Source organism: Salminus brasiliensis, chromosome 1 (assembly GCF_030463535.1).
Source record: "Salminus brasiliensis chromosome 1, fSalBra1.hap2, whole genome shotgun sequence".
Classification (NCBI taxonomy): domain Eukaryota; kingdom Metazoa; phylum Chordata; class Actinopteri; order Characiformes; family Bryconidae; genus Salminus; species Salminus brasiliensis.
This window is the reverse complement of record NC_132878.1, coordinates 23,941,177-23,967,845: the sequence shown is the minus strand read 5'-3', so window position 1 is coordinate 23,967,845 and position 26,669 is coordinate 23,941,177. Positions and strand designations below refer to the sequence as shown.

General features: G+C 38.1%; 1 protein-coding gene across 3 annotated transcripts in view; it reads left to right on the top strand.

The window, feature by feature from the left end:
• Nucleotides 1-26,421, top strand: part of ttll11 (tubulin tyrosine ligase-like family, member 11) — a 34,424-nt gene extending 8,003 nt beyond the window's left edge. The window contains exons 3-10 of one of the 3 annotated variants that reach the window (XM_072675036.1): nucleotides 3,121-3,254; nucleotides 9,253-9,828; nucleotides 11,332-11,427; nucleotides 11,652-11,764; nucleotides 18,714-18,950; nucleotides 20,131-20,237; nucleotides 24,941-24,954; nucleotides 25,227-25,283. In XM_072675036.1, coding sequence (XP_072531137.1) covers nucleotides 3,121-3,254; nucleotides 9,253-9,828; nucleotides 11,332-11,427; nucleotides 11,652-11,764; nucleotides 18,714-18,950; nucleotides 20,131-20,237; nucleotides 24,941-24,945 — 1,268 coding nt within the window. In that variant the 3' untranslated portion in view covers nucleotides 24,946-24,954; nucleotides 25,227-25,283. Of the gene's footprint in view, nucleotides 1-3,120; nucleotides 3,255-9,252; nucleotides 9,829-11,331; nucleotides 11,428-11,651; nucleotides 11,765-18,713; nucleotides 18,951-20,130; nucleotides 20,238-21,185; nucleotides 24,890-24,940; nucleotides 24,955-25,226 lie in introns of those variants that run through there. The other 2 variants (XM_072675020.1, XM_072675027.1) reach the window with 2 other exon arrangements.
• The last annotated feature ends 248 nt before the right edge of the window (nucleotides 26,422-26,669 follow it).

The window sequence follows — 26,669 nt, the reverse complement described above, 5'->3', positions numbered from 1 at the left end:
TGAATTAATTGAGGCCTTGAATTATAGATGAAACTCATTGCACTGATATAATGGGTGTTTCCAGAACAGCACTGACCGTAGCTTATGGAAGTTCATTACTACAATGCCTTTTCATTCTCTTGCCCCTGTGTCAGTTACACTGACCCTGAACTGCTATTGTAGCTTCCTTGTGATGTTAAGGGGAATAATGCATTTGGATTACTCCATGCCAACTCACCTAGGGCATGTCCAGGCACTTCATGGACTTTGCCATGCATATTTCTCTGTCCAGTTCTAAATTGAATTTTAAAAATAGAGTTAGCTATGTAAAGTATTACTGAACTGTAAATGGGTGCATAAATACAACACTATTAATGATTTTAAAATCAACTATTGTAATTCATAAAAATGTCCACAACATGATACGTAATTGGAGGATAAAGATTTTACGCCAGAAATGTAGGGGCCCTATTTTAATGATCTTTTGGCAAGCTGTCAAAAGTGCACAGCGCAGTTTGATTTAGGGCCTGTCTGTGTGTCTATCGTAATGATAGGAAAAGTACACCTTACCCGGAAATGCGCAAAAGGCATGTACTAAGTCCCTTAAGTATTCATGGCTGTTTTGGGCATAATGTGCAATAAACCCTTTCATTCCCTTTAAGAGCCAGGGGCGGCCTGACTTTGGTGGATTGCTATTTCAATGGCGCAAAGCTAGGGTGTAAGCGTGTTGGGCACACGCCTGTGACAATTCACTGCCCAGATAGCAATGAATGTCTGCCTAGGTTTTTTTCAGTCAGTGGCGCAGCTATGTTTTCAGTTGCCAAGATAGCAGTACACCAGAATTTTACCTGAACACACATTTAGAGAGCACTGCGATATATTCGCAAGCACCGTTGCTATTTAAACAACGCAGGCAGAAGACGTGAAATAGACTGTCGGCGGGGTGTAAGATAGCTATGAGCATCGCGATGCACCTTGCAAAGGGTGTAAGATAAGACCCTTAATCTTTCAGTCAGTTTTCTAAATTACAGTGAGTCCAAGAAGTATTTGATCCCTTGCTGATTTTCTTCGTTGGCCCACTAATAAAGACATGATCATTCTATACTTTTAATGGTAGATGTATTCTTACATGGAGAGACAGAATATTAAAAAGAAAATCCAGAAAATAAATCTAAGGAATATATATTAATTGATTTGTATTTCATGGAGTGAAATAAGTATTTGATCCCTTAGTATTCATTAGCAGTTCTGGCTTTTACAGACCAGTTAGACACTCCCAATCAACTTGTTACCTGACCTGAAGCCACCTGTTCTCACTAATCACTTGTGTGAAAAACACCTGTCCACAGAATCAGACAGATCACACAGATTTCAAGTCTCCAACATGGGTAAAACCAAAGAGCTGTCACAGGACCTCAGAGTCAGAATTGTTGACCTTCACAAAGCTGGAATGGGCTACAAAAAGATTAGTAAGGTGTTGGATGTGAAAGTAACAACTATTGGTGCAATTATCAGAAAGTTTAAAGAGTATAACATGACAATCAACAGACCTCGGCCCGGTGCTCCAAAGAAGATTTCGCCTCGTGGGGTGGCAATGATGCTGAGAACAGTCAGAAATCGTCCTGCAACCACTCGGCAGGAGTTAGCAAATGACCTGAAGGCAGCTGGGACCACAGTTTGCAAGGAAACAATTGGCAACACTTTGCGCAACAATGGATTCACATCCTGCAGTGCCCGAAAGGTACCCCTGCTGAAGAGAGCACATGTGGAGGCGCGCCTCAAGTATGCCAATGATCATTTGAAAGATGAACCAAGTTATTGGGAGAAGGTTTTGTGGTCAGACGAGACCAAAATTGAACTTTTTGGCCTCAACTCCACCCGCCATGTGTGGAGGAAGAAAAATGCTGCCTATGACCCCAAGAACACTGTGCCCACCGTCAAGCATGGAGGTGGAAGCATAATGTTTTGGGGGTGTTTCTCTGCCAAGGGTACAGGGCTACTTCACCGCATCACTGGGAAGATGGATGGAGCCATGTACCGCACAATCCTGAGGGACAACCTCCTCCCCTCTGCCAGGGATCTGAAAATGGGCCGTGGTTGGGTCTTCCAACATGATAACGACCCTAAACATACAGCAAAGGCAACAAAGGATTGGCTCAAGAAAAATCACATTAAGGTCATGGAGTGGCCCAGCCAGTCGCCAGACCTCAATCCGATCGAAAATCTATGGAGGGAGCTGAAGGTCAGAGTTGCCAAGCGACAGCCCACCAACCTTCATGATTTAGAGAGGATCTGCAAAGAAGAGTGGGCCAAAATTCCCCCTGGTGTGTGTGCTAAACTTGTGGTTAACTACAACAAACGTCTCACCGCTGTGCTTGCAAACAAAGGCTTTGCCACTAAGTATTGAGTGTGTTTGGCAAGAGGGATCAAATACTTATTTTCCTCATTGAAATACAAATTAATTAAAATATATTCTTTAAAATTATATTCTGGATTTTTGTCTTGATATTCTGTCTCTCCATGTTAGAATATATCTACCATTAAAAGTGCAGAAGGATAGTGTCTTTATTAGTGGGCAAACAAAGAAAATCAGCAAGGGATCAAATACTTCTTGGACTCACTGTATTTGGCAAAGTGAAAGTTGTATGTAGTATTTCTTCATATCTAGCGCTTCTTTGAATTATTACTTTCTGTATGCAAAATTTCTCTAGATTATCTCAAAAGGCATTAAAGCTGGCATTATGATTCAGACAAAAACTGACATCTTTTTGGGCAAGAAGTTGTTTTGAGTTTGATACTGAGACCAGTGTGGCAGCTCCTAAACAGAACTCATAATCACTGTCTGTTCGTGTTTGATCGGGTTGCCTGCATCATCGTCTAAAATAACCTTTATGATGCTTCAGAAAGTCTAAATTGACTATGTTCTTGTATTATTTGTTGTTGGCCCAAACTCTCTTACAGAGGAACTGGTATGCATAATGCCTTGCAGGCATATAGTCTGCATTGCAGGAAATTAAATTTACTAGTACGGAAGCTACAATACTTGTTCTTAGGTTAAACCAGGTTCATTTTTTGTTAAACAGTTACAACTCGGCTACTGTTATTGTAGTATAACATCCCAGTTTTTCTGTTCAATTTCAGGAATGATAGAGATGTTGCGTAAGATCAACTTAAGTCGCGCAGTGCGCACTATGCAAGAGCTGTTCCCGGAGGAATACAACTTCTACCCACGCTCGTGGATACTGCCTGAGGAATATCAGCTCTTCTCCACTCAGGTACGGAATCACATGGAAAACAACAGAACAGGATCATACTGTAAGGTCGAAGTACTGCACTGAACTATATTATGGTTACATGATTTCACAACTCACTAAAGTGGAGATGCTCCAGGGGTCCTACAGGCTTGGTCGTTGATTTCTCTGCTCTAACACATATACTAATCTTAGTAATGTTCAGGTGTTTGTGAAAAGAGAAATGATCAAATAAAACATTAATGGTATCTTAGTAATCATAAATGTACTCTGAGTTGCTGTTTTATTAGGTGTACTTGTCTATTTTATCAGCTCTATAATCTGGGTGCACTTTGTAGGTTTACAGTGACTGACTGTAGCCCATCTGTTGCGGCAGTTTATCAGCCACCTTTTTTTGTCCACCAGAGGATTCTACTTAAATACTACTCGGGTGGTGGACCATTTTCAGCACGGCAATAACACTGGTAGCATAAAAGTGGCCTTGTAGTAAGTGACAGTGATCCACCAACCAAAAATATCCAGAACCTATGGTCAGAAACAGATCTCTGATGAAGGAGGTGCAAGAACAAAATGTGCATGTGAAAAAAACATAAGATAAGATAATCCTTTATTAGTCCCGCAGTGGGTAAATTCTCATTCTCATTCTCAAAACATCTTTCGTCTCTTGACTGTGCACCCACAACATGTGCCTCCAAGGTGCTGTGAGTGTGTCTAATAAGGTGGACAGTAAATCTGAGTTTACATTATTACAGTAGACAGACAGTGGCAAACCAGATATTCGCAGTCAGTGGAAAATTCTGCCACACCTAGCAGCAGTGCTAAAAGTTTCCTTCCCCCAACTTTTGCTGTCAGCTGCACTGGCAGAATAAACAGGATATATATATATATATATATATATATATATTTTTTTTTTTTTTTTTTTTTTAATGGAAACATGTTTTTTTCCAGAAACACTGAGTGCTCGCAGTTGAAGTCCTGGCATACAAAAACACAAAGCCATTGTTATCCTGGCAGTGTAACCATGTTGCCTTCAGTTGCGTACTGCTGTTTTTCAGTGTTAACATGTGTTAACTGCAGAAGTGTTTAGAGTGTTTAAAAACCCTGTTGAACTTCAGCTATGCCTGTTACACTCATACCAACACACCAGTATCTAGAAAGTAATACTGCTATGCAAAGAATGACCCACCAACCACCCAAATAGATAAACTGGCAGCTTAATGTAAATTTTAATGTATCACTAACAGTTTTGACCACAGTCCAGCACAGTTTCTCTGACTCTGTGTCTTCCACAGGACCGCCTCAATTTTATTCTGGTCTTTATTTTAAAGAAAAAAAGTCATCATTATTGGGAATGAAATGTAGCTGTACAAACAAGATAAGATTAGGAATCTGGGTCCAATATTTGCACTTTATAATTTAAATCCTATGTAGAGCATATTACTATGTAGAGCTTTCCTGCGTTTAAGAAATATAGCATGAGTTAAGCCTTTTATCAAGCTGCATGATGCTGAAAAAATGACCTATACTTTTGTCTTCTCGCTTCTAGACTACTGCAAAGCATGTTTCATAGGACTTAGACACATTAGACCAAACACAACTTGTTAAAAATGTGGCAGTGAGAGTATGAATACAACAGGCAGGGGAGAGCATATTACATTTGTTCTAGCATCTTTACACTGGTTATCACCATCATACAGTTCCGAATGCCTGGCAGAATATGGTTGAAATTGTGTAAAAAAAAAAAAAAAAAAAAAAACACAACCAAAAAGGTATCAAATGCTGGCTTGCTAAATGTTCCAAAAATGAGTAAAGTGGAACACTTTACCAGATATTTGTCAGGCACCCACCATTACCAGCTTTAAAAAGCAACTGAAAACATATGTATTTAGATTGTTGTTTTTATAGAAATAGTTTAATTGATATTTTATTCGTGCGCATAACAATTTTTAATCTCTTATTTATTTAAATAATCGTATTTATACTTATATAATTTGCATTATTATTGTTGTAATAAATAAATTATTTATTTATTGTTAAAAGTTACATTGTTTTACTATGTTAATTTCCTGTTCTCGTTTCATAGATTTTTTTTATTATATTATATTGTGAAGCACATTGGGCTGCATTCTTTGTATAAAAAGTTCTATGTAAATAAAATAATAATAATAATAATAATAATAATAATGATTATTATTATTTCTGCCTTGCCCAGCCACAGGACCTTATATGTGGTCAGAGGTAGAGAGGAATACATGTGTAAGAAACTAATTCTGCCTAGCACTCCTTTACCAGAAGCATTTCTTATATATGGCATGCTGAACATAAATTGCTCCCTCTCACTCTTACACGCCCAGAGGCTATTTCCTAGGTCTAGCTGAGTGGAGGGTTACGTGCTAGTGATTGGTAAACTCAGAATTACTGTAAAACCTGGCTAAGCAGTTTAACTGCCAGCATCAGCTAATTGTGATTGACAAGTATGTTACAAGATCTAGTACAAAATCTAATTCTAAGCTCCCTCTGCATGCAACACACAGTGCTTTAGGGGTTTAGAACAGGGTTCTAAAGATCTTTGGGTTGGATAGATTGAACACAATCTATTGTTTATATATGAACATAATTTGTAATCGAGTCTTGTGACTGGTTGTGTCTGAAGTGCATATGTAATTGCAGATGCTGTAGAGGGCAGCAGAGTTCTTCTGAAGTGCATTTGCTGCAGGTTGAGTGGGAAGTGGACCTGCCATGTATTTTGTTTCTGTAGAGAAATTGTGTGGGCTGGAATTATGCAAAGTACAATAAGCCAGTAATGCCCTTGAACATAGACATATAGCATATATTTTCCTTTTCATCTTATTGCACTAAGAAGACATGCTTTTGTATAACAGTACACTATATAAGAAGTGCCTTATGTGTGCACTGTGCTCATGTCAGTGTTCATGTGATAATTTTTCCCTAATGCACATAGCCTATATGCATGTAAACAAGTGGCGTAACAGTACACAGAATTTCAGGTTTGATGCATCATTTAGTTGTGAGGTCAGTATTTGATTTGTATTTGATTTGATATTGTCTTTTGAGTTAAAAGTGTTAAAAATAAGTCAAATTATGCACAACACCAATTAGCTCAGAAAAAAAACCCAAATAACCCCCTAAAAACACTGTCCTTTTAAAGCAGCATTATGTGAGAAATGGTATTTCTTGCTCCCCCTACAGACGGAAAGTGTAATTTTACGCTGTAATTTATAAGCTGAGAGATACAGAACTAGCATCTGAAGTGAAAGAAGCATGTGCACTGACATGGTGGTGTAATATTAAGGGTATATTGGGCTTTAGGCATAGTGCAGTTTCTGATAGTGATACCATTTTTCTATTAACATTCCAGTGGAGCTTCAACAACTTTACTATGACAGGCTGCATTAACAGCATTAACAACTTCCATAAGGGCCCCTTAGAAGAGACTGAAGATTTCAAATTCCTCAGTTTGAGCAGTCAACCCTAGTAGATTGTAGATAGATTGTAGTAGATTCGTCACATTCATAGATTCATCTTGTCTTTTGTTCTTCATACCCTAAAGAGATAAACAAAACTGAACTGAACAAGCAACCCCATCCTTTTCATCACTGCAAAGTAATTAGCAAGTGCCACAAGTGGGGTATGCATACTTATTCACACATTTGAAAGTTTATTTATAAAGAACATTTGTGGTGTTTCTTTTTGCCATGCCGCTTGTCAAAGCCCTGCAGAGATCTTTGCATGGCTTTTGTTCCATATTGATTGCTAAATCAAGCAGTAATTTACAAAACCCATTAGTCAGAACTGCTGGTAAACACACCCTGAGCAAGCAGTTCCCCTAAATTAAGCTGCAAATCAGAAGACCTGGTTCCAGGCAAGTTACAAAATAATGAAATGTAATATTTAATTCATTTTTCGTTTCATATTTCATATTAATGGACTGGAATAATGAATATCTCATATTAAATATTTTATTTCACCTGTAACTCAGTATGTTAATCATATATTTTATTTACTGGGAGCTGCTATGTATTTGCTATAAGGACTAAAGGCTGATGTTTGATTCTGTATAAAGCAGAAGTGTCCAGTCTTGGTCCTGGAAATCTACCATCTCTGAGAGTTCAGATCGAACCAACTTGCTTCTCATATTCAGAAACCTCTGATGGTCTTAATGACATAGATTGGGTGTGTTAGATTAGATTTGGAGCTAAACTCTACAGATGGTGAGTAGATCACCCATAGGTAGGTAGGATTAGATACAATTTACGATCTTAGAAAGCTCACAGATGTGGAGCTTGTTTACATAGGTATCAAAGAAAACCATTATTTAAAAAAGGAAAACCAAAAGGCTTCCAAAGGCTTAGAAAGAGTATACAGAATTGTTTCCTGCACTGTCTTAAGGTTTTTCACCTATGCCTTTGACCTACCAGCCACTGTCATAATTGGAGACAATCCAGATATGGCTGGTCCTTAGACAGACAGCACCAGTGTTTGTCATTGTAACGGTGGTATGTTAAATCGATAACCTTGAAATTGGTTCAGCACAAAAAAATACCTGGGCACAAGAAAATATGTATCCTTGGGATGTTTGGTCTTAAACCACTTATTTTGGCATGAAGAACATCTCAAATATAACAGGAGAAATTACTGATGCTTTTGGAATGTGTTAAACCAACAAAGATTCCAAGAATGGCACAGAATCTGCCCCCTGAATCTTTCTTGGGAGCACAAAAAAATGTTAATCTTTCCAGAAATCCAAAAAGTAAATTAAATAAAACCCTCTGAGATTAACTGCAGGGTCTGCTTTTATAACACTGAAGAAGGAACAAACTTCTTTCTGAGAGAGCCTTGGCCTTAACCAAGTCTACAATAACTGTAACCCTCAGACCTCTATGCACTTGGGGCTGGGAGTGAAACTGTAATCTGCCCTAGGAAAATGTCACCAGGACCCATTGCTCTGACAACAGCTCAGATTGTTGAGTTTAGTGTTGTTCTTAAAATTTTTTTACCACTGTTTCACTCCCATGTTTCATTGCCAACTAAGTTTTAGAGGAACAGTTGTATGGCATTTCTCAGAGACGCAAAACCGGACTTAACTAGGCATCTCGACTAGAACATCAATTATAGTTAGCATGCTAGCTCAGTCTAGGGTATTAACTCATAGTTAGGATAGCTCGGTCTAGTTAGGATAGCTCAATGTAGGGTTTTTATACTACCAGCAAATAAGCGGTTCAGTATAAACGGTTCAGGCTAAACTCCACTGTGGCATTCTAAATACTCTAAAGGACTTTCATAATGTTAAATACTATTAACATACACTTTTGAAAAAAAAGACAAAAATCTTAAATTCTGACAATTGCTATAATTTACTACAGCATCACTACTAAAGGTATAGTTTCCTATTTAGTAATTGCTATATACTTGTTTCAGCATGACGACTTGGAAACCGGTTGTACGTGTAAGTTTAATTTTACTTGTATTAAGTGAAACAGAGCACTGACCATGAAAAAACACAAAGAAAAAAGTGACATGGATGACACAGAGCAATTTCCTTCAAAACTGACACAAGATTAGACCAAGAAACACTGAAACATTGGAGGGCTGCTTATAGTGACATCTGGGATAGGAGGGGTAACATGAGAAAGAAGGGTGGATACGAGGAGGAGCTTGAAGCCAAAACAAACATGAATACATGGGCAAAGACACATGAGACAGGTAAACAAGAAGGGCAAACAAAAATGGAGGTGCTGGGACTGATCATATGTTACAATACTCTATATAGTAATAATAATAAGTCTATTTTGATATACTCACTTGACTGTTGAGGTTTAATCTTTGTCATATTTCTGCTGGTTGTCATATATATATATATATATATATATATATATATATATATATATATATATATATATATATATATATATATATAATTGTTAGATAAGTAGTGATGGTCATTATGAAGTGGAGTGACAGTTTCCAGATGCCTGAACAGACTTTTCTCTACAATTCACAGATCCGACTCCTGAAGGATAATGACTCTACCCTGAAACCAACTTTCATTGTCAAACCTGACAGTGGATCCCAAGGAGATGGTATCTACCTCATACGGGACCCTGCTGACCTCCGAGCTTTTTCAGGCTCTCCAGTCAAGCAGGCAGTAGTTCAAGAATACATCCAAAAGCCCTTGCTTATTGACAAGCTCAAGTTTGACATCCGTCTCTATGTTTTGGTTCGTTCTTTGGAACCTTTAGAAATCTACATTGCTAAAGAAGGCCTATCCAGGTTTTGCACTGAACCCTACCAGGAACCCAGCCAGAAGAACCTCAGTCACGTCTTTATGCACCTAACAAACTATTCGCTGAACATACACAGTGGGAATTTTGTCCATTCGGACAGCTGTAGCACTGGAAGCAAGCGTACATTTTCTAGTGTTCTTTACCGCCTGGCTTCTAAAGGAGTGGACATTAAGAAAGTTTGGTCAGACATCATTGCATTGGTTATCAAGACAGTAATTGCACTTGTTCCTGAATTGAAGGTCTATTACCAAGCTGACATACCACCAGGAAAACCGGGACCTACTTGTTTCCAGGTGTGTACACATATCTATTTCTCCTTTTGCCCTGTAAAATGTGAAATATTTAGGAAAGCAGAACATACGTTCACATAAAAATAGCATCTCTATATGCAGTGGCTCAATACTGAGTTAGATTTGGTTTCAGTGCTGTGGAAAGAACCACATTTTCAAATTCTTTTTAGATATAATTATTTTATATAAAATTAAGCTTTCATTTCATTCTAACCCTGTCTACTGATCAAAGTCAACCGATTGATTTTTAAAGCAGTACCAAAGAAAGGAAAACATTTAGTATGATACACCATTATAGTACTACAAGTAGAGTTTTACAGGCATTATCCAAGTTACCCACACTGCAGAGAGAGAGACATTTGCTAAAGAAGATGGTTATTCCAAGTAGTTTCATGATTCCAGCACTGAGAGAAGTAAAGCCCATCACGCAACACTTGCCTCCTCCATTTACGTTTATTTATGGGATTTAGCTGATGCTCTTAGCCAGAGTGACTTACAAGGTTACTTGTATTACAGAGGTGGGTTAATGGAGTGTTAGGAGTCTTGCCCAAGGACTCTTATTGGTGTAGCGCAACATAGTCACCCAGACCGAGAATCGAAGCCCAGTCTCCCACGTGATGTGGCAGCTCAGCGGCAGGTAGTGGTGTTTTCTGTTGCGCCACACCAACCAATAACCTCCGGCAGTTACATATTGTTTACTTCAAAGCAAGACTCTGCACATAATAACTTTTTTGATCAAAGGTTATTGGTCTTGGTTGTGGTACAAACTAGATACAAAGTGTATATTTCAGAAACAGATTTCTGAAGTGTGCACTAAAGGTTCATTAAATCACAGCTAATTTATGGCATGCTGTTTATATTTAAGGTTAACTAAATTCAGCTGTATAGCAGCCCCACTGCTTTTGGAAGCTGGAACAAACCTAACCATTCGGTACTGGATTGTGTATTACTACAGTCCTAAATACAAGATTGAATCATTTTCACCAGTGTTACATTGCATCCATTGACATACATGCAATTGAACATTGGAATTTACAGCTTGTTTTACTCTCCAGACAATCTATGTCTATACTTCTGATACTGCTATTGCCTCATACAGTGTCTGACTGAAACGTTATGGTTTTGTCTGTTTCGTTCATATTTACTGCTGCACAAAATAAGCTGCTTAGCCACTGATTAAATATTCAACCAAGTAGCAATGCAAACCTGTGTGTTTACAACTATTCTAATTTGGTCAATTTAATTTCAACTGTATTTTTAAAGCAGTACAAAAGAAAAGAAAACATTTAGTATGATACAGCATTATAGTATTACAAATAGAGTTTTACAGGTATTAGCCAAGTTACCCACACTGCAGATAAGCTGCTTAGCCACTGATTAAATACTCAACCAAGTAGTAATGCAAACCAGTATGTCTACAACCATTCTAATTTGGTCTATATAATTTCACCTGTTGAAAAAGAAAAGCATTTGTATTAGTAAAGCTACAGTATGAATCATTTGTAGATACTGGGCTTTGATATCCTGCTGATGAAGAACTTAAAGCCTGTCCTGCTGGAGGTAAACGCCAATCCCAGCATGAGGATTGAACATGAACAGGAGGTACGTACATCACAAATATTATCAAAGAATATTTACACATATGCATTATAATATAATAATTATAATATATTTAATTATAATATGTAATTAACAGTGGCTAGCTGGTTGAATTGAAAGAAGGGTGTATGTTTAATATTTATTCACAGTGACAAATAAAAAAGGCAAATTTATAATGGATGATAATGAGTTATTTATTGTTGGTGTTATGTGCTACTGTGCTGCAGATCTCACCTGGTGTGTTTGAGTATGTACCCAGTCCAGTCGATGAGGAAGTCAAAGTAGGAGTTATTAGAGATACGCTGCGTCTCATGGATCCTGTCCAAAGAAAACCTCACATGTGAGTCTGCGCTCTCTCTCTCTCTCTCTCTCTCTCTCTCTCCCTTGTTCACTCTCCAGCACATCATTGTGTATTTTTGTCTTCAGTATCATATCAGTGCAACAAATGTGGGAGGGTGGAAGAATCATATCAGCACTGAACTGGATGCTCAGGCCTGGTACTTACATACATCAACAGTTATCTTATTTGTAGCTCTATAATCATTTCTTGGTCATACGAATGTGTTAACAAATATGTGGTTCAGCACAATATGTTGTTCCACATGGTATGTTAATGTGACATATGCCTGGCTCATTTCTACATGTGGAGCAGCACACGAGAGAGATGCACACAAGCATATTACAGTCAAAGCCTGACTGTACTTATCAAAAAGTAGACAATTACTTTGACAGATTGGTGACCGGAAAGTCTGGTAAAAAGGACAGCAGAATAAATCATAAAAATGTTATACTTTCCATCCCTTTATCCCTTTATGTTTTACGGTCCATTCCATCAAGGGTTCATAAGTGTTGTTAGCACACTGGTAACACATAAACTGAAAGAAATTTGCTAACATAGAGTTCTATGATAAGTTTATTTCCAAGGAGCATTTCTGATTTGAAATAGACATAATCACACACAAACATCTATGGACAAAAAAACTAATAATACCCTAGAAAAGATGCATCCTGCATGTGGTCAAACACTACAGCACTGACATTGGATGAATAGGTAACTGGACATTTTAACTGTGCTGTGCGATTATGTGAGACTGCTTACACTATTACTAGCTTGACAAATAGCATAGTTATCTAAGCCACTGAAAGCTGGACTGAAAATGACTCTGAAAAGACTGTAGGAATTGCTATTATGATCTTCTGGATAAGATTAGTCTGCAGAATTTCTTTTGAGGAATATAAACCATTTTCATTTGTTCTGCACATCATGGACCCAACTCTACTATTGAAGGTATATTGCTGCTGTGACTTAAGTAATGCTCTTTTGTTGGAATGCATAAGCACCTTCATTCCTTCATTCATCAAATCTCCCACTGAAACAGGAGCTGTGAAACGTCAAACAACCCTGAGTGATTAGCTCATTTGCATATTGAGGCCTTTTGCTGTATTAGTGCTGGAAAAGCCAGATTTGTGGTGCTGGTAAAAGTTGGATGAAAGTTGGACAGTATGCTATTATATATATATATATATGTGTGTGTGTGTGTGTGTGAAGGTTGAAAGTGAAAAGGTTGAAAAATCCAGCCCTAACGACAGAGAAGTGTGTGCATAGGTGCGCGTGTGTGTGTATATTTGTGAGAATGTGCATGTATGTGTCTTCGTTATGGTTCAAGGAAGTTGATGGTCTGCTGAGCCTCCTGCCTAATCCTTTGAGATGGAAAAATTCAATTCTGGAAATCCTCTGATGGAATTTCACACTTCTGTGGCTGCTTTCCTTCTTCCTCGGTCAGTCATGTTAGCTCTTTGAGGGTATGTGTGTGTGTGTGTGTGTGTGTTTGAGTTTGTTTTTGTACATTCTCAGGACACACGTCTTAACTTTGATTATATGGCCAGTGCAAAACTAATGGTCCTAATTTTCTGACTTTTCCGTCTTTTACTCCATGTTTCAGACTTCACAATGAAAAAATTGATTCCACTAAATATCAGCAAATTCTGGAAGCATAAGTGGCACCATCAGTAATGAAATGGAAGCTTAGAGTGATACAATCAATATCTCAAATCCACCATGAACTACTTAAAGAAATACAAGCTGAAGCTTTTGGCCCTTACAGTCTATTGACTAATCTTTCAAAATCTGTGGGTAGATCTTAAACATTCTGTGCAGCCCAAGAACTGAAAGTGTTCGGCAAGGAAAAATGGATGAAAAATCTTGAACAATAGAAAGACTCCTAGCCGGCTATTAGAATTGTTTGCAATCAGATATGTACAAATGTGTATTCATTCATTCAAGTACTGACATACCAAACTTTTATTAATTATTTCTGTTTTTTTAAGTGCATCAAAAATAAAGTAACAGTAAATGAGTAATTGCGGAACATATTGTAAGTTATTAAATAGTTCCTGACAATGACGGGGTAACAGACCCTCCAGACCCTCCCTTGCCAAATGAGCATGAGCTTTGAAGAGAAGGAGAAACTGGGGTGGCGATGGGGTGTAATTTTCATCACAAAAAGGTGAGGGGAGAGGAGCGGTTTTATAATGGGGCACATAATAACGGAGAGTTTGGGCATGATCCTTCTCTTTAGTTATTTCATAACGCAGTACCATGTAAAATTTGATCAGTTGTTATAAAACTTTTGCATACATTTATATGATGCAGATGAGACATTTAATAATAATAATAATAATAATAATAACAATAATAAGTATAAAGTAAGTAATAAATATTATTATTATTATTATTATTATTCTGTCTCACACATGTATGCAAAATGTTTTGACCTGTTTTTTTGACGGTTAATGAAACAAACATTGCATTTTTCAACATCAAATTGTTTATTTGTGAATAAAAAACATAACTGCCATAACCTTTGTACATAACAATAATATTATTTTAGTCAAATAATAAAAATCAGTAGTTGTGCAATAAGTTCACTTATTCACACTTTAAAAAGTCAGCACAACATGCAGTTTAACCAGGGGTGCCTAAACTTGTGTGTGTCTGCGCTTCTGTGTGTGTCTGTACCTTCTCCTGCTATTTTACACTTTGTCTTCCAGTGGCTCCACAGTGTCAGACCTTATTACCCCCGACTTTGTAAGGACACACACACCGTGTTTATGAACTCCAGGGAAATAAAAAGTTAAGTGTTTGTGTTTCTGAGGAAAATATGGTGTCATCCTCTTAGATGAGATGTAACTGAGACCTGTGTGTGTATGTGTCTGGGTGTGTGAACCAGATGCCTCATTACACATGGTTTTGACTTTAATACATATTAATTTATCCATCTAATCTGAGTTGTTGATATTATAAAGCAGGACCGTTGTGTAGAGCTTGGATGTCACAGAGGAAATACGGAAAACAGATTAATCAAGCTCTGCTCTGTGTGTGTGCGCGTGTGTGCGCGTGTGTGTGTTGTTTGTTTAGATTTTTCCCCTGTTCCCAGTGCAGCAAATCACCACTAGTGATCATTATGAATTCAGATCCATCCTGAGCATTGCATCTCAATCTATGACTATGCTCTTGTCTCAAATGATCTATTAAATTAAAATAAATGAAGCAGCAAAATTGTCTTCAGCCTTCAGAAACACGGTCACCACAGGTCCCAACTGGCTTATGGAATAGGGAGCTGAAAGTACCAACAAGAATTCTGTAATCACTCCCAAAGTTAGTAGAAGGCATAGAAGTGTGTGTACCCACACATCCACACATGCACACGTTAGGCCCAAACACAATTTACACTGGAAATGCATATCTGTTTCAGTGGCTCCTAGAATAATGTTTTTAATAATTGTTCTCATGACAGTACATTAGTAAATATGATCACTAACCATATATAACCAGGGTATTAAGGCTACACCAGTCGAGAAGCACAGCCTAGTAGATATGACAAAGTGCATAGAAATGCAGTAAAAGTGCAGTATATAAATAAGACAATATTTTTATATAAGACTATATATTTTTAGGGAAAATGCTGTCAAATTGTATTCCATTAAATCTAAGTAGCATGAACAATGAAACTGAAGGTGAATAAAAATTGTGCTTAGTTGTGCAAAACAAATAGACTTAGGCTAGTACCACTAGCTGTAGCAAGTTGTGGCAGATTTGTTTGGCTTGTTTATCTAAATTGCAATCTAAACGGTCTTGTAATCTTTAAATGTGTACCTTATTAGATAATCAATCATGGTAAAAATCAAAGGAGATTATTAACTCACAAATTTTACTCCACTAATAGTTCATGTTCATGTATGTTCTCTGTAACACCACTGGAAACTTAAGGCCACTAACTGCACAGCTAACGACTAGCGTCATGCTCAGTGGTGTGGCGGGTGGCCCGAAAGAGGTAGTCCTATTATGCTCTCTTCTTCCCAGCTACAAATGGCTGTTGCATCGCCAAGAACTAGGGCTGGGCAAGTTGGTAAAAATACTATATCACAATATTTAAAGATTTTTTCGTGGTACATGATATGTATCACAATACATGTAATAATATCAGTAGCAACAGATTCTTAAAAACTACTATTTAGATCCTCTCCCATACTGAATACAGTGATTTATACTGGACATCTGCTGCTCTTCATCTAATTAAACCAGTCTAATTACACTGTTAGTAATGGAACCTTCAGCTGATCAGTGTTTATTAAGCACTAACAGTATCCTCCATATGCTTAGAAAAGCATATTATCATGAAAATGTATCATAATACGATAAAATATGATCATAATGCCCAGCACTAGAGATTTAGAATTAATCTAGTAGAGAATTAATCTTCACAATCTTCCAATGATAGAGTCAACGCACCTTTGGTGTAGTTTCAGATGGGTATAATAGGTAATACGGTTTTTCACACCAGCTTATCCAGGTCCTACACCTCTCCTCTTGTGACTTCACTTTAGGAAATAGGTTGACATTCCCTGCCCTGGAAACCTCAAGGTATTGGCTGTCTAGTTTAAAAGTAATGTGATTATATTAGTGAAGTTCTGAAAGCTAGAGGTCCCCGTCCTAGTTGCCAAGCTATGACTGGACAAGCGATATTAAGGGAAGGGTTTAGTGAAAGGTCAGTAAAAAAAGTTTTGTCCCACTTCAGAGTATTGGGTAACGACACAGGCCGAGTAAAAAGAGGGATATTTGAAATGTCCTGGAGTGAAAGTAAAAAGTAAATAGCTTTCAGAAATGGAAGCACTTAATTTTTTATAAGGTTAATTTTTACCCAATTTTCAATAGCCAATTACCCAACCCCCTTGGGACCAGTAATGCTCGGGTCATAGTGGCAGCATCTTAGTCCTCTGGACCACTCAGAGCCCAGAAATGGAAGCACTTTAATAAATTACAGATACTTGAACAAAGTATTTAATGGGAGTGCTGACTGTTGAGACATGCAAGCCTCAAAAGTGCATACATGTCCAGTACTATTAAATTATGTACAAGCAAAATAATTGATTTCCTATTAAAAATGGAGCTGTTTTAGTTGCAGTGAGCTAAATGTCTAATTTAACTCAGCATTAATATATCATTCTGCATTTCTAGCTGTACTTAGAGTGTGAAAGCACCTAAGAGAATTAAAGAGAATTTACTGGTTTATCTTATTTTCTGTAGGAAAGCGCTAATGTGTGAACTTTCATCTAAAACAACGTTTTAAATTTTTGGATGTTGTGAGTGGTCACAATGCGCTTGGTGTGAGGTTATGGCTCTCGCTAGATGATTATAGAACAATCAGACTGAAACAACATAAGATAATATAATGTGCTCCTGCATCTCCTACATGGTGAAACACTGCTGTATTTTCTGTTCCTGCATGAGGATACTGTCCTTTAGACATGCCCTCATGACTTTACATAACTGTAGTGCTGCAAGTCATAAAACTTGTCATGAAAATAGAGCCCTCTTTCTTTCCAGCTCCAGTTGTTTACAAGATATCTCCCACTTTTGTGGGATACAGGCACAATTCCCAGTGCTTGCGCATAATATCGCTGATGTATCACTGATGTTGCAACCAAAGACGCTTGTGGTGTGACTGCTTTTTCTTTTTCTTGTATTCTGCTTTCTCTGGGATTTAATTTTGATTCATTTTTCTCAGATTTTCTCTTTCTTTTAGCAGATGCATTTTGATCCCCTTTTGTTTATTATTACAGCCTCTGCAAATGATTCTGCACGTTTCTGACTTTTCAGAGAAATACGTTTGTCAGTTGGTTATGGGTTTGTGGTTCAGGGTTGAGCTGGTAAACAAGTCAGTGTTCTTTTATGTTACTTCTCTAGAGAAGATTTTAAAACATTAATGCTGTACTGGGTTGTGTGTGTGTGTGTGTGAGAGAAAGAGAGAGACAGTAAGAGAGTGTCAGAGTCTGCAAGTAGATTTGTTAATGTGTTTATTAGGACTGTTTGTGAAGATCCTTCAACTTTATCTCTATCTGCATGGTCTGGATTGTGTGGTTGATCACCACAGACTATAAAGGAGCCGAAAACTTCCTCAATTAATGTTTCAAATATGGGACTAGGAAACATAATTGCAAAACTACAATCAGTACAACATAATTTAACATAAACGTCTGAAGCTCTGTCTGACTTTTAATTACTGGAACAACACGATAGGAAAGTAGTTCTGGTTACAATTTGCCTTCCACGTCACGGCAGACTTCTATTAGAACTTAATGAGTTTTGAGACAATTTTGAGAAGTTTTCTGTCTTACATAAACTTCACCTGTTTTCAACATTCTAAGCCTATCATGGTCTTGCCTCTACCTTACTAAGCTCCTTTATCTCTTCTGCATTGGAAATCTCGTTGTCCCACGTGCAAGACTCTCGTCAGTTGGTGGCAGGTTTTTCAATACTCTTGCTCCCAAACTCATTGTGGAACTCAATGTGGCCACAATCTCATTGACTGCTCTGCCCTCTCCTCCTTTTAAAACCATAGGTAATATCTTCCTCCTTACTCACCTCTAGTCTTCTTTCTGCAAGTTTTTCTTACTGTCTAGTCCAAGACCGAAGATACGATGAACATGAAGAATTGTTCCTGCGAAATGCATAGTCACAGATATGTAGGTTCACACCAACACATTGTCAGACACTTGAGTTATGTGTGTGTGTGTGTGGTTTTATGTGTTTGCCTGGTTGTGTATTTTGTATGGCCTGTCTGTGAAAAAGAGGTGCATGATTTTTCTGGCTGTTGCCAAGGTGACTTTCCCTAAGATATTTCGGTCTGTCTGCAGCGTCACATGTGAGAACTGCAGCACAGTAATTTTGTAGACGATTAAAATGTTCCAACCAAAGACAAAATCTGAGTGCGTTTCCATGTCAACAGGGCAACCCTTCTGGGTGGAGCTTCAGAAGATGCCATCGCTGTAGAGGCGGGGTCAGATGAGAAGGCGCAGCTGGTGGAGTCACTTCCCTCTTTGTGTTTAAAGCAAGTCTTCCCGAAGTACATGAAGCAGTTCAACTACCTACGAATGGTGGAGCGAATTGCGGACATTTTCCTGCGCTTCCTCGGAGTCAAAGGGACCATGAAACTTGGTCCGACTGGCTTCCGCACCTTCATCAGGCAGGAACATCCACTCCACTTTCATACTCCATTCACAGAGATGGCTATAATTAGTGCGGAGTGATTTATCATTCATGTCCAGATTGATACTGGTGTTACAACAATACAGATTCAACGTTTAAAGTATATTAAAAACATAGGTTTGGAAATGTGAGTAATGTATTAGAGAATGAAATGGGAAAATATGGAGCCAAAATGTACTTAGGTGAAGGGGAAAAAACTATGTTTAATCATACACAAGTACATAAAAGTAAACATTTTAACAAATAAAGGCTTTCTTTTCTTGGTGATGCTAGTTAGTTATTAATGAGCGTGCAGGTCCACAACAGATGTGCATAATAATGGGCAGAACAACTCAATCAAAATATTAGGAGTAAAAAGTGTTTTTCTCTTAAGTTATATAAACATAATATTATAAATATTATAAAATACAGTACAGTAAGAAGAAATCCTCTTCTGCACATTTGAATGCACAGTTGCTTTCTTTTTGCTGAATTGAACAAATGTGGCACATTTTAAGTTATGTTGGATTTTTTCCCCCAAAAATGTTCAATTCTGCTATAAAAGAAAAAGATTCTATTTTGATCCTAAGTTAAAGATTCTAAGTTTGCCATGAAGGATTTTTCCACTAATTTGCACATAGAAAATCAACAATCCATGTCATTTGAACAGTGATGGCCACGAGGGGCAGTGGTGGCTCAGCGGTTAGAGCCGGGATATCGATAACAGGGTTGTGGGTTCGATTCCTGGGCTTGGCAAGCTGCCACTGTTGGGCCCTTGAGCAAGGCCCTTTACCCTCTCTGCTCCCCGGGCGCTGGAGTTGGCTGCCCACCGCTCTGGGTGTGTGTGTGTACTCACTACCAGATGGGTTAAATGCGGAGGACACATTTCGCTGTACAGTGTACACTGTACAGTGACAAATACGTGCACTTTTACCTTTGACCATATGTCCAATAATCAAAATAACCACTGGGAGTAGCCACCACTGTCACTTCAACCACTGTACAACCAATACATTCTCAATGGCTCTGTATTCTCAATATTAGTATTGGCAGTGTGTTACATGACGTTTGTTAGATTTTACTGTTAGAAGTCTTCTTATTTATTTCCATAACTATTTGTCAACTTTTAACACTCATCCTGACTCCTGGCTCTCACACTAACACACTGTCTCTTTTAGGAATTGTAAGCTAAGTAACAGCAGTTTCACCATGGCCTCAGTGGACATCCTTTATATTGACATCTCACGCCGGTGGGCTGGCATGGTCCCAGACTCCAGAGAAGCTGGTAAGTGACCCATCAGCCAGATGAGCATGTACAGTATTTTTCAAAATGGATGGTTCAGGTTCTAAAATCTGATTGGCTAAGCCATGTTTTGAGCATTTTAAAATGTTAAAAATACACACGTATGAAATGAATTCAATGTTCTTTAATGTGCCTAATTATTAAAAGCATTGTGTAAAGTAACATTTTGGAGCAAGCAGATATTATCCTGAAATATTATAGGTTTTGAGAATGTAACTAAAGGCAGATTTCTAGAAAGTACTGCTTAGAAATATTTACTTTCACTCCTGAGCGTTACAGTTCAGAGTTTAGAGATGTAATACCTAAAATCATTTTAAAGACTTAACGTGACAATTCCCTTATTTTTTAGGGTTAGGTTTAGGACACAGTGGCAGGAGTGAGTTGCTTCACATCTAAAATCTTATAAGCAGTTTGTTTTAGACAACAGAATGCTCTGATCATTATACAGATTGTATGTTTTATCAAATGTGGTCACAGATCAAGGCTCTGAAGTGCTGAGTAAGCACCAGTAAGCAGCAGTCAAAGACAAGCAAGCTCAAAGCTAAACAACACTTATTCATGCGAAACTTAAAAAGCTTGATATTATAATGGTAATTAGAATTAAAACTACAGAAAAGTTCCTCAGCTGCTCAGTCCACCCCCACAGGTTTGTATGATAGATGAGTTTTATATGTATATTACAGTAAGCACATGTAGGCACCCTGTTGCAGTGAAAGCAGATAAACTAGGCGCCATAATGCCAAACAGCCATCATCACACCTGACCTCATACACTTTTCTCCTCCACTTTTTTGCAAAGAAATGTCTAGTGTATGTGTGCTTGAGTTAATGGCCCCAGAAAGTAATGCATGCCGCACTTTTAAATTAGCTCTTCTAATATGCGTTGTGATATGCATTAGGTTGGGGTCATGCTGGTATCATTTTCCTGCAGGAAATAGGTCCAATATGAATAATTCATACCTCATCTTGCCTGTCCTGATCATCAGAGAGTGAGAGTCAGAATGAGAGAGAGGCGGGAGACTTCTGGAGTGCGAGTCGTTCAGATAGCCAGAGGGGTGTGCCGTGAGGAGAATTCCAGAATGAGTTGTTGGTCATGTGCTGTGAAGGTTTAGTCAGAAACGTAAACATATCCTGAGTGGCGGTGTGAGGAGGCTAATAACAGGAGGATAAGGCAAGTGTTTATGAATAATAAAAGTGTGTGTTTGAGAGAGAGATTGGGCTGTTTATCCCTGAGGAGGGCAGGGAGAACACGGGAACAACTTTCATTAATAGTAATAAGTTTACTATAGCAAATAGCTGACTCAACATTTGCTCAATACACAGCTCTATAATTCTTTAATAAGTTCTTCACACAATTTCTCTCAATTTCATTTTTTAGGGGGGGGGGGATTAAGAGATTTTCTTTATTCCTCAAGATTCTTAACCCTCAATAATACAGAAAGACTTTACCATGCTATAAAAGAGGAGGAATAAAAGTAAAGAAATAAGCACCAGTAATACACACTCATTTGCCATTTTATTAGGTAAATCAACATGTAGCTGCACTTTATAGGTGTACTTTGTATTGTAGCACATCTGTTGTTGCATGATTTATCAGCCTCTCTCCACTCTGTCCATCAATAGACTGTAGGACCAGCTCAGAGCAGATAATATAGCTATATGGGTGCTGTAGCATTCTCACAACGATGGTAATAGTGCTGGTGCGTATAAGTGAGTGTCAGTCTTGGGGGTTTTACACAATGTATACAGGTAATAGACACCTTATTAGACACACAAACTCATGGTACTTCTTGTAAGTTCTCAATTTTCTCCACACATACTTTGTGTTAGCCTTCCTTTAGCACTTTATCAGTGGTCAGTTTCTGATCACAGAACCAGAGGACCAGTGTCAACTGGATTTTGTCTACTCTCAACCCAGCAGTGACACTGTTCATACCAGCCACTGACACTCACCATGCCACTACCAAAAGATGAGTCCAGAGAAGCTGAATGAAAGTGAGAGAGTATCTACATGTAACATTGGTGTGCACTATTTATGATTTTTTTTATACTCAAGTAAAAGTGTAAATGTACTGGTTTCAAAAATACTTAAAGTATAAAAGTAGAAGTAATGTAAGTAAAACAAAGACCAAAAGCTTAGGCTGTGCCACAGGGGTCTATAGTGCACTACCCCATCTCCTCAAAAGCACATTTTTCTGAAAGCTGTAATGACTGTAATGTAATATTAAAATGTTAATGTTAAAAAAACTAGGCTGCCTGTTTCAGCTGCATATCTGCCCATTGAAAATTTGTGCATTTTAGTATATCAGATATATTACAGGAGCATCTGTGTGCACTACTGAGCATTAATGTGTTTCATGGAGTGAAAATATGAATAGTAGTTGCCTATGAGTATTGAAATGGTGCAAAAAGTAAGGAGTAGAAGTAAAAAAGGCTGAAATATAATTACTCCAGTAAAGCGTAGATAACCAAAATTTCTACTTGGGTAAGATAAAGTATTTGTACTTAATTACTTGACACTTCCGTACACTATATGGACAAAAGTATTGGGAAGAGTCTTTCTCTCCTGTCAATAGAAGGCTTTCGTCTAGATTTTATAAGATTGCTTTTGATAGCATTCAGCTAGATGAGCGCCACCCTAACTCATCCCAAAAATATGATGGAGCACCATCATCCCAGAGAACACAGTTCCACTGATCCACAGCTCAATGCTGGGGGGCTTTATAGTCAATTCAAGTCAAATTTATTTGTATAGCGCTTTTTACAACTGTTGTCACAAAGCAACTTTACATAATCAGTATTTAGTAAAAGACAGAAAATCTGAGACCCCCAGTGAGCCAACGGCAACAGTGGCAAGGAAAAACTCCCTCAGAGCTGGAGGAAGAAACCTTGGGAGGAACCAAGACTCACAAGGGGGACCCATCCTCCTCTGATCAGAACTATTTATAAATTATTGATAAAAGTTACCAAACCATTGATACTGTTAAACTGCTCTGATCATAATATATTAATCATGGTGTAGTAGAACTTAATATAGTCATGGCAGTGATGGTCAGAGTAATGATAGTTAATAGTGGTAATATTAATAGTGGCAGATAGTTAAGAGTCCATTTAGGTTTTAACATGGTCATCAGACAGGTATCCTTGTTATTTAAACACACTAATGTATATGAAAGTGAAAAATATTATAGTTAAACAAGTGAATATATAGATGTTGAGTATTAGAAGGGGCTCTAACTATTGCTAACACTGTGGACTGGGAAAAGTTTAAATCCAGAGTCATGCTGCTTTGCCACCAGAGGCCGTAGTACAAGAGAGCACAACTGGCCACACTCACTCTTAAGCGATGTTGGCCGGCACAGGCATCTGTTAGCTAGTGTGGTGGTATAGACATACAGAAGCATTGTGTCGGCTGCCTGGCACTGCTGCATCAGCAGCAATTCCAAATAGTGCTAGGGGAAGCTACAAACGGATGGGTTAATTTGCAGTAATTTGCAAAAATTCAACAAACAAACAAAAAAAGTTGAGTAACTGAGTTGTACAACAGTGAAATTTCAATAACAGTTTGTTTCTGCCTCATGGTGTAGGTGTAGCTTTCACCTACAGCCAAAGAAATGCTTTTTATCAAATCGAGGTACACCTCAGCTGAAGGTGCAGAGAAAACCCAGAATTTCTCTCTCCCTCTCTCTCTTTGGCTGAAATCCCCTTTCCTCTGAAGTTCAGTATCATCTGTGCTTCCTTCCAAACTTTCAGGCTGCTCGATAACCTTGAGGAATCTCTTGTGACAATGCAGGCTTGTAAATGAAGTTTTAAACGGAAGAAATATGTAAATATAGAAGGTCTGTGATTAAGTTTTCATTGCCGTGGGGATTTGGGTTAGACTGTGTGTACTAAATAATAGAGAGAAGATACCCTGTGAATGAATAAATATGCAGAGAGAAATTCAGATGCATATGCATGACTCTAATTACTGTCGATGTTAATAAAGCTGAGTATCTTACTGTTTTGACTGCAGTAAGATAACTTCCTGTTTGGGAAGAAATTATGTCTCCAAGGTCTTTCTTCAAATCACGCTTAATGCTTAATTGAATGTCTTCATCTGTAACTTAAAGAGGAGGTTCAGTATTTAATTAAATCACCACCACTAAACAAACAGAACCTGGAACAGCAACAGCCTTTAAACAGCACCTTAGAATTCACTACCTGAAATGCTGAAATCCGTGTCCTAAAATGTTCTGAATAATACTTGGTCTGGCTCTTTGTTTCTGGACACCTTACTTGTCTGGAACTTGGTCCAGTAGCCCAAAGCCATCTAAAGAAAAACTGGTTGAGATGAAGAAAAACAAGCATGAAAACAGTTGAAATGTAAGACATCCATCTCAGAGGCTTCCTGTGAGAAATGTTTTACCAGTGGCTCTGCAGGTGATGAAAAGGGCAGTCAGTAATGTTACCACTCTAATGTGGAAACAGGTCTACTGCACCAACTTGTTACTGTACTTATGTATAATAATAATAATAATAATTGTATTGTGCTTGAGTATTATTCAGATACAACACTTTGCTAAATTTGACTAAATTCATTTTCAAGAGAAAAATATCATTTTTATGCTGAACATTTTCATCTTTTTTTTTTTTTTTTACAAACTCAAACTACAGATTTTCTTTTGTCTTTCCACTGTTTTCCAGCTTAACTGTTTAAGGTAAGTGCTGATAACAAAATGCAGAGATGTGAAGGCTGTGTAAAAATATTCTTAATGTTGCTCATTTTAAAATGATTTACCCAAAACCCAAATGTGTTTGACTTACAGACAATAATGCTTTGTCATTTTTCTATGATTGTAAATGTTAGTAAGCTGATATGTTTAATATGATATGTTGTATTTGCATTTACCCCAACATGGTAAATGCAAAAGGGTGATGGAAAGCTACATAGAGTGTCTCAGTCTGTGTATCTGAATGTGTCTCTGAACAGGGATGGGTCTGCAGGCGTTTGTGGAGGCGTTTTTCTATTTGGCGGCTCGTAGATTTAAGGCATTACCTCTGAGGGAGCAGGTGCTGTCTCTGCTGGAGCTCTGTGAAAGTGCTCTGGAGGGACAGGGGCACGTTGAGAAGTCACGGCCTCAAAAACAGCACTCAAGCATCAACCCTGTCCCACTTCATGCTACAGCACTGCCCGCACTCAACTCCCCCACCACCACACGCCGTCACCAGGACGACCGAGCCGATCAGACGCTGTGACCTTCTGCAAAGGGAAACGTGGAATGTTGACTACTTTCATGGATAAACTGAAGTGTCTGGTTTGAGCCTTAGAGCAAGGGAAAGAGAATGTATACTCAGCTTTAGATGAAGGAATGAAGACACCAACAAGAAAGTACAGGACAAAATCTTTGTCTGGGGACTGTAGTTGTCTCTTGCGCAGAGAACTGAGCTTGGGTCAAGTATGTATGTATATGTGTGTACACACACACACACACACACACACACACACACACACACACACACACACACACACACACACTGCTCAGTTACAGCTTTTTCTCCCCACCAGTAATCACACGCACATCAACAAGGAGGCTTCAGTGGAGTAAACCCATGTCAGTTGTGCGCTATGATGCCAATACATAGGGACTGCCTTATGACTGAGAGTATGCATACAAACAAGGGTTGTGTGACATTTGTGTGAATCGTAGGAGAGACACTTTACTTTTACCACAGAATCAGGGAAACGCAGACTCTCCATTCTTAAAGGGATTGGACCACACCATTGACTTCTGACTTCAGACAAGCAGCTAATCGTCCAGAACAGCCGTCTACTACTAACAAGCTATTCAAAAGGGCGGCCTTATATCACCACATGGTGTTGACACCAGGACATGGCGTTGAGTGCACTAAACGTTTACTTAAACTATTGTATTTATATTCATAGATTATTTTATTTTATTCAAAGTTGACTTTTTCACAAAAGAGTGACTTACCACAGTAGAACGGAGTTGGTTAGTAAATTGAAAAAGGCAGGTCTTTGTGAAGATCTCACAGGAATAATCATATATGATATTATTATAGTCTGATGAGGACTTTTTATTGCACTACCACTTAAGGCATCTAAATAGATTGGCTGATGTTTGCTTTGGATGGTCATGCAAAATAAACCTTGGGTTTCAGAGTTACATGTTGTATGTGATGTTTTCTGTTGCTGATCACTCTAGTCAGGAAGCTGCCTCAGCTACTTCCATTTACTTGAAAATGTATAGGTAGATTAAAGAGCACATTACACAGAGTATGTCACATTTGGGCAGCTGTACAATACCAGCCAAAAGCTACCTCACCAAATTTTACATCATTGAAGTGTTTTTACATTGCTCCTCAAAAACCTTGTATCTCCATGTTGAATCTGGCAGTTGTTCTTTGTGTCAAT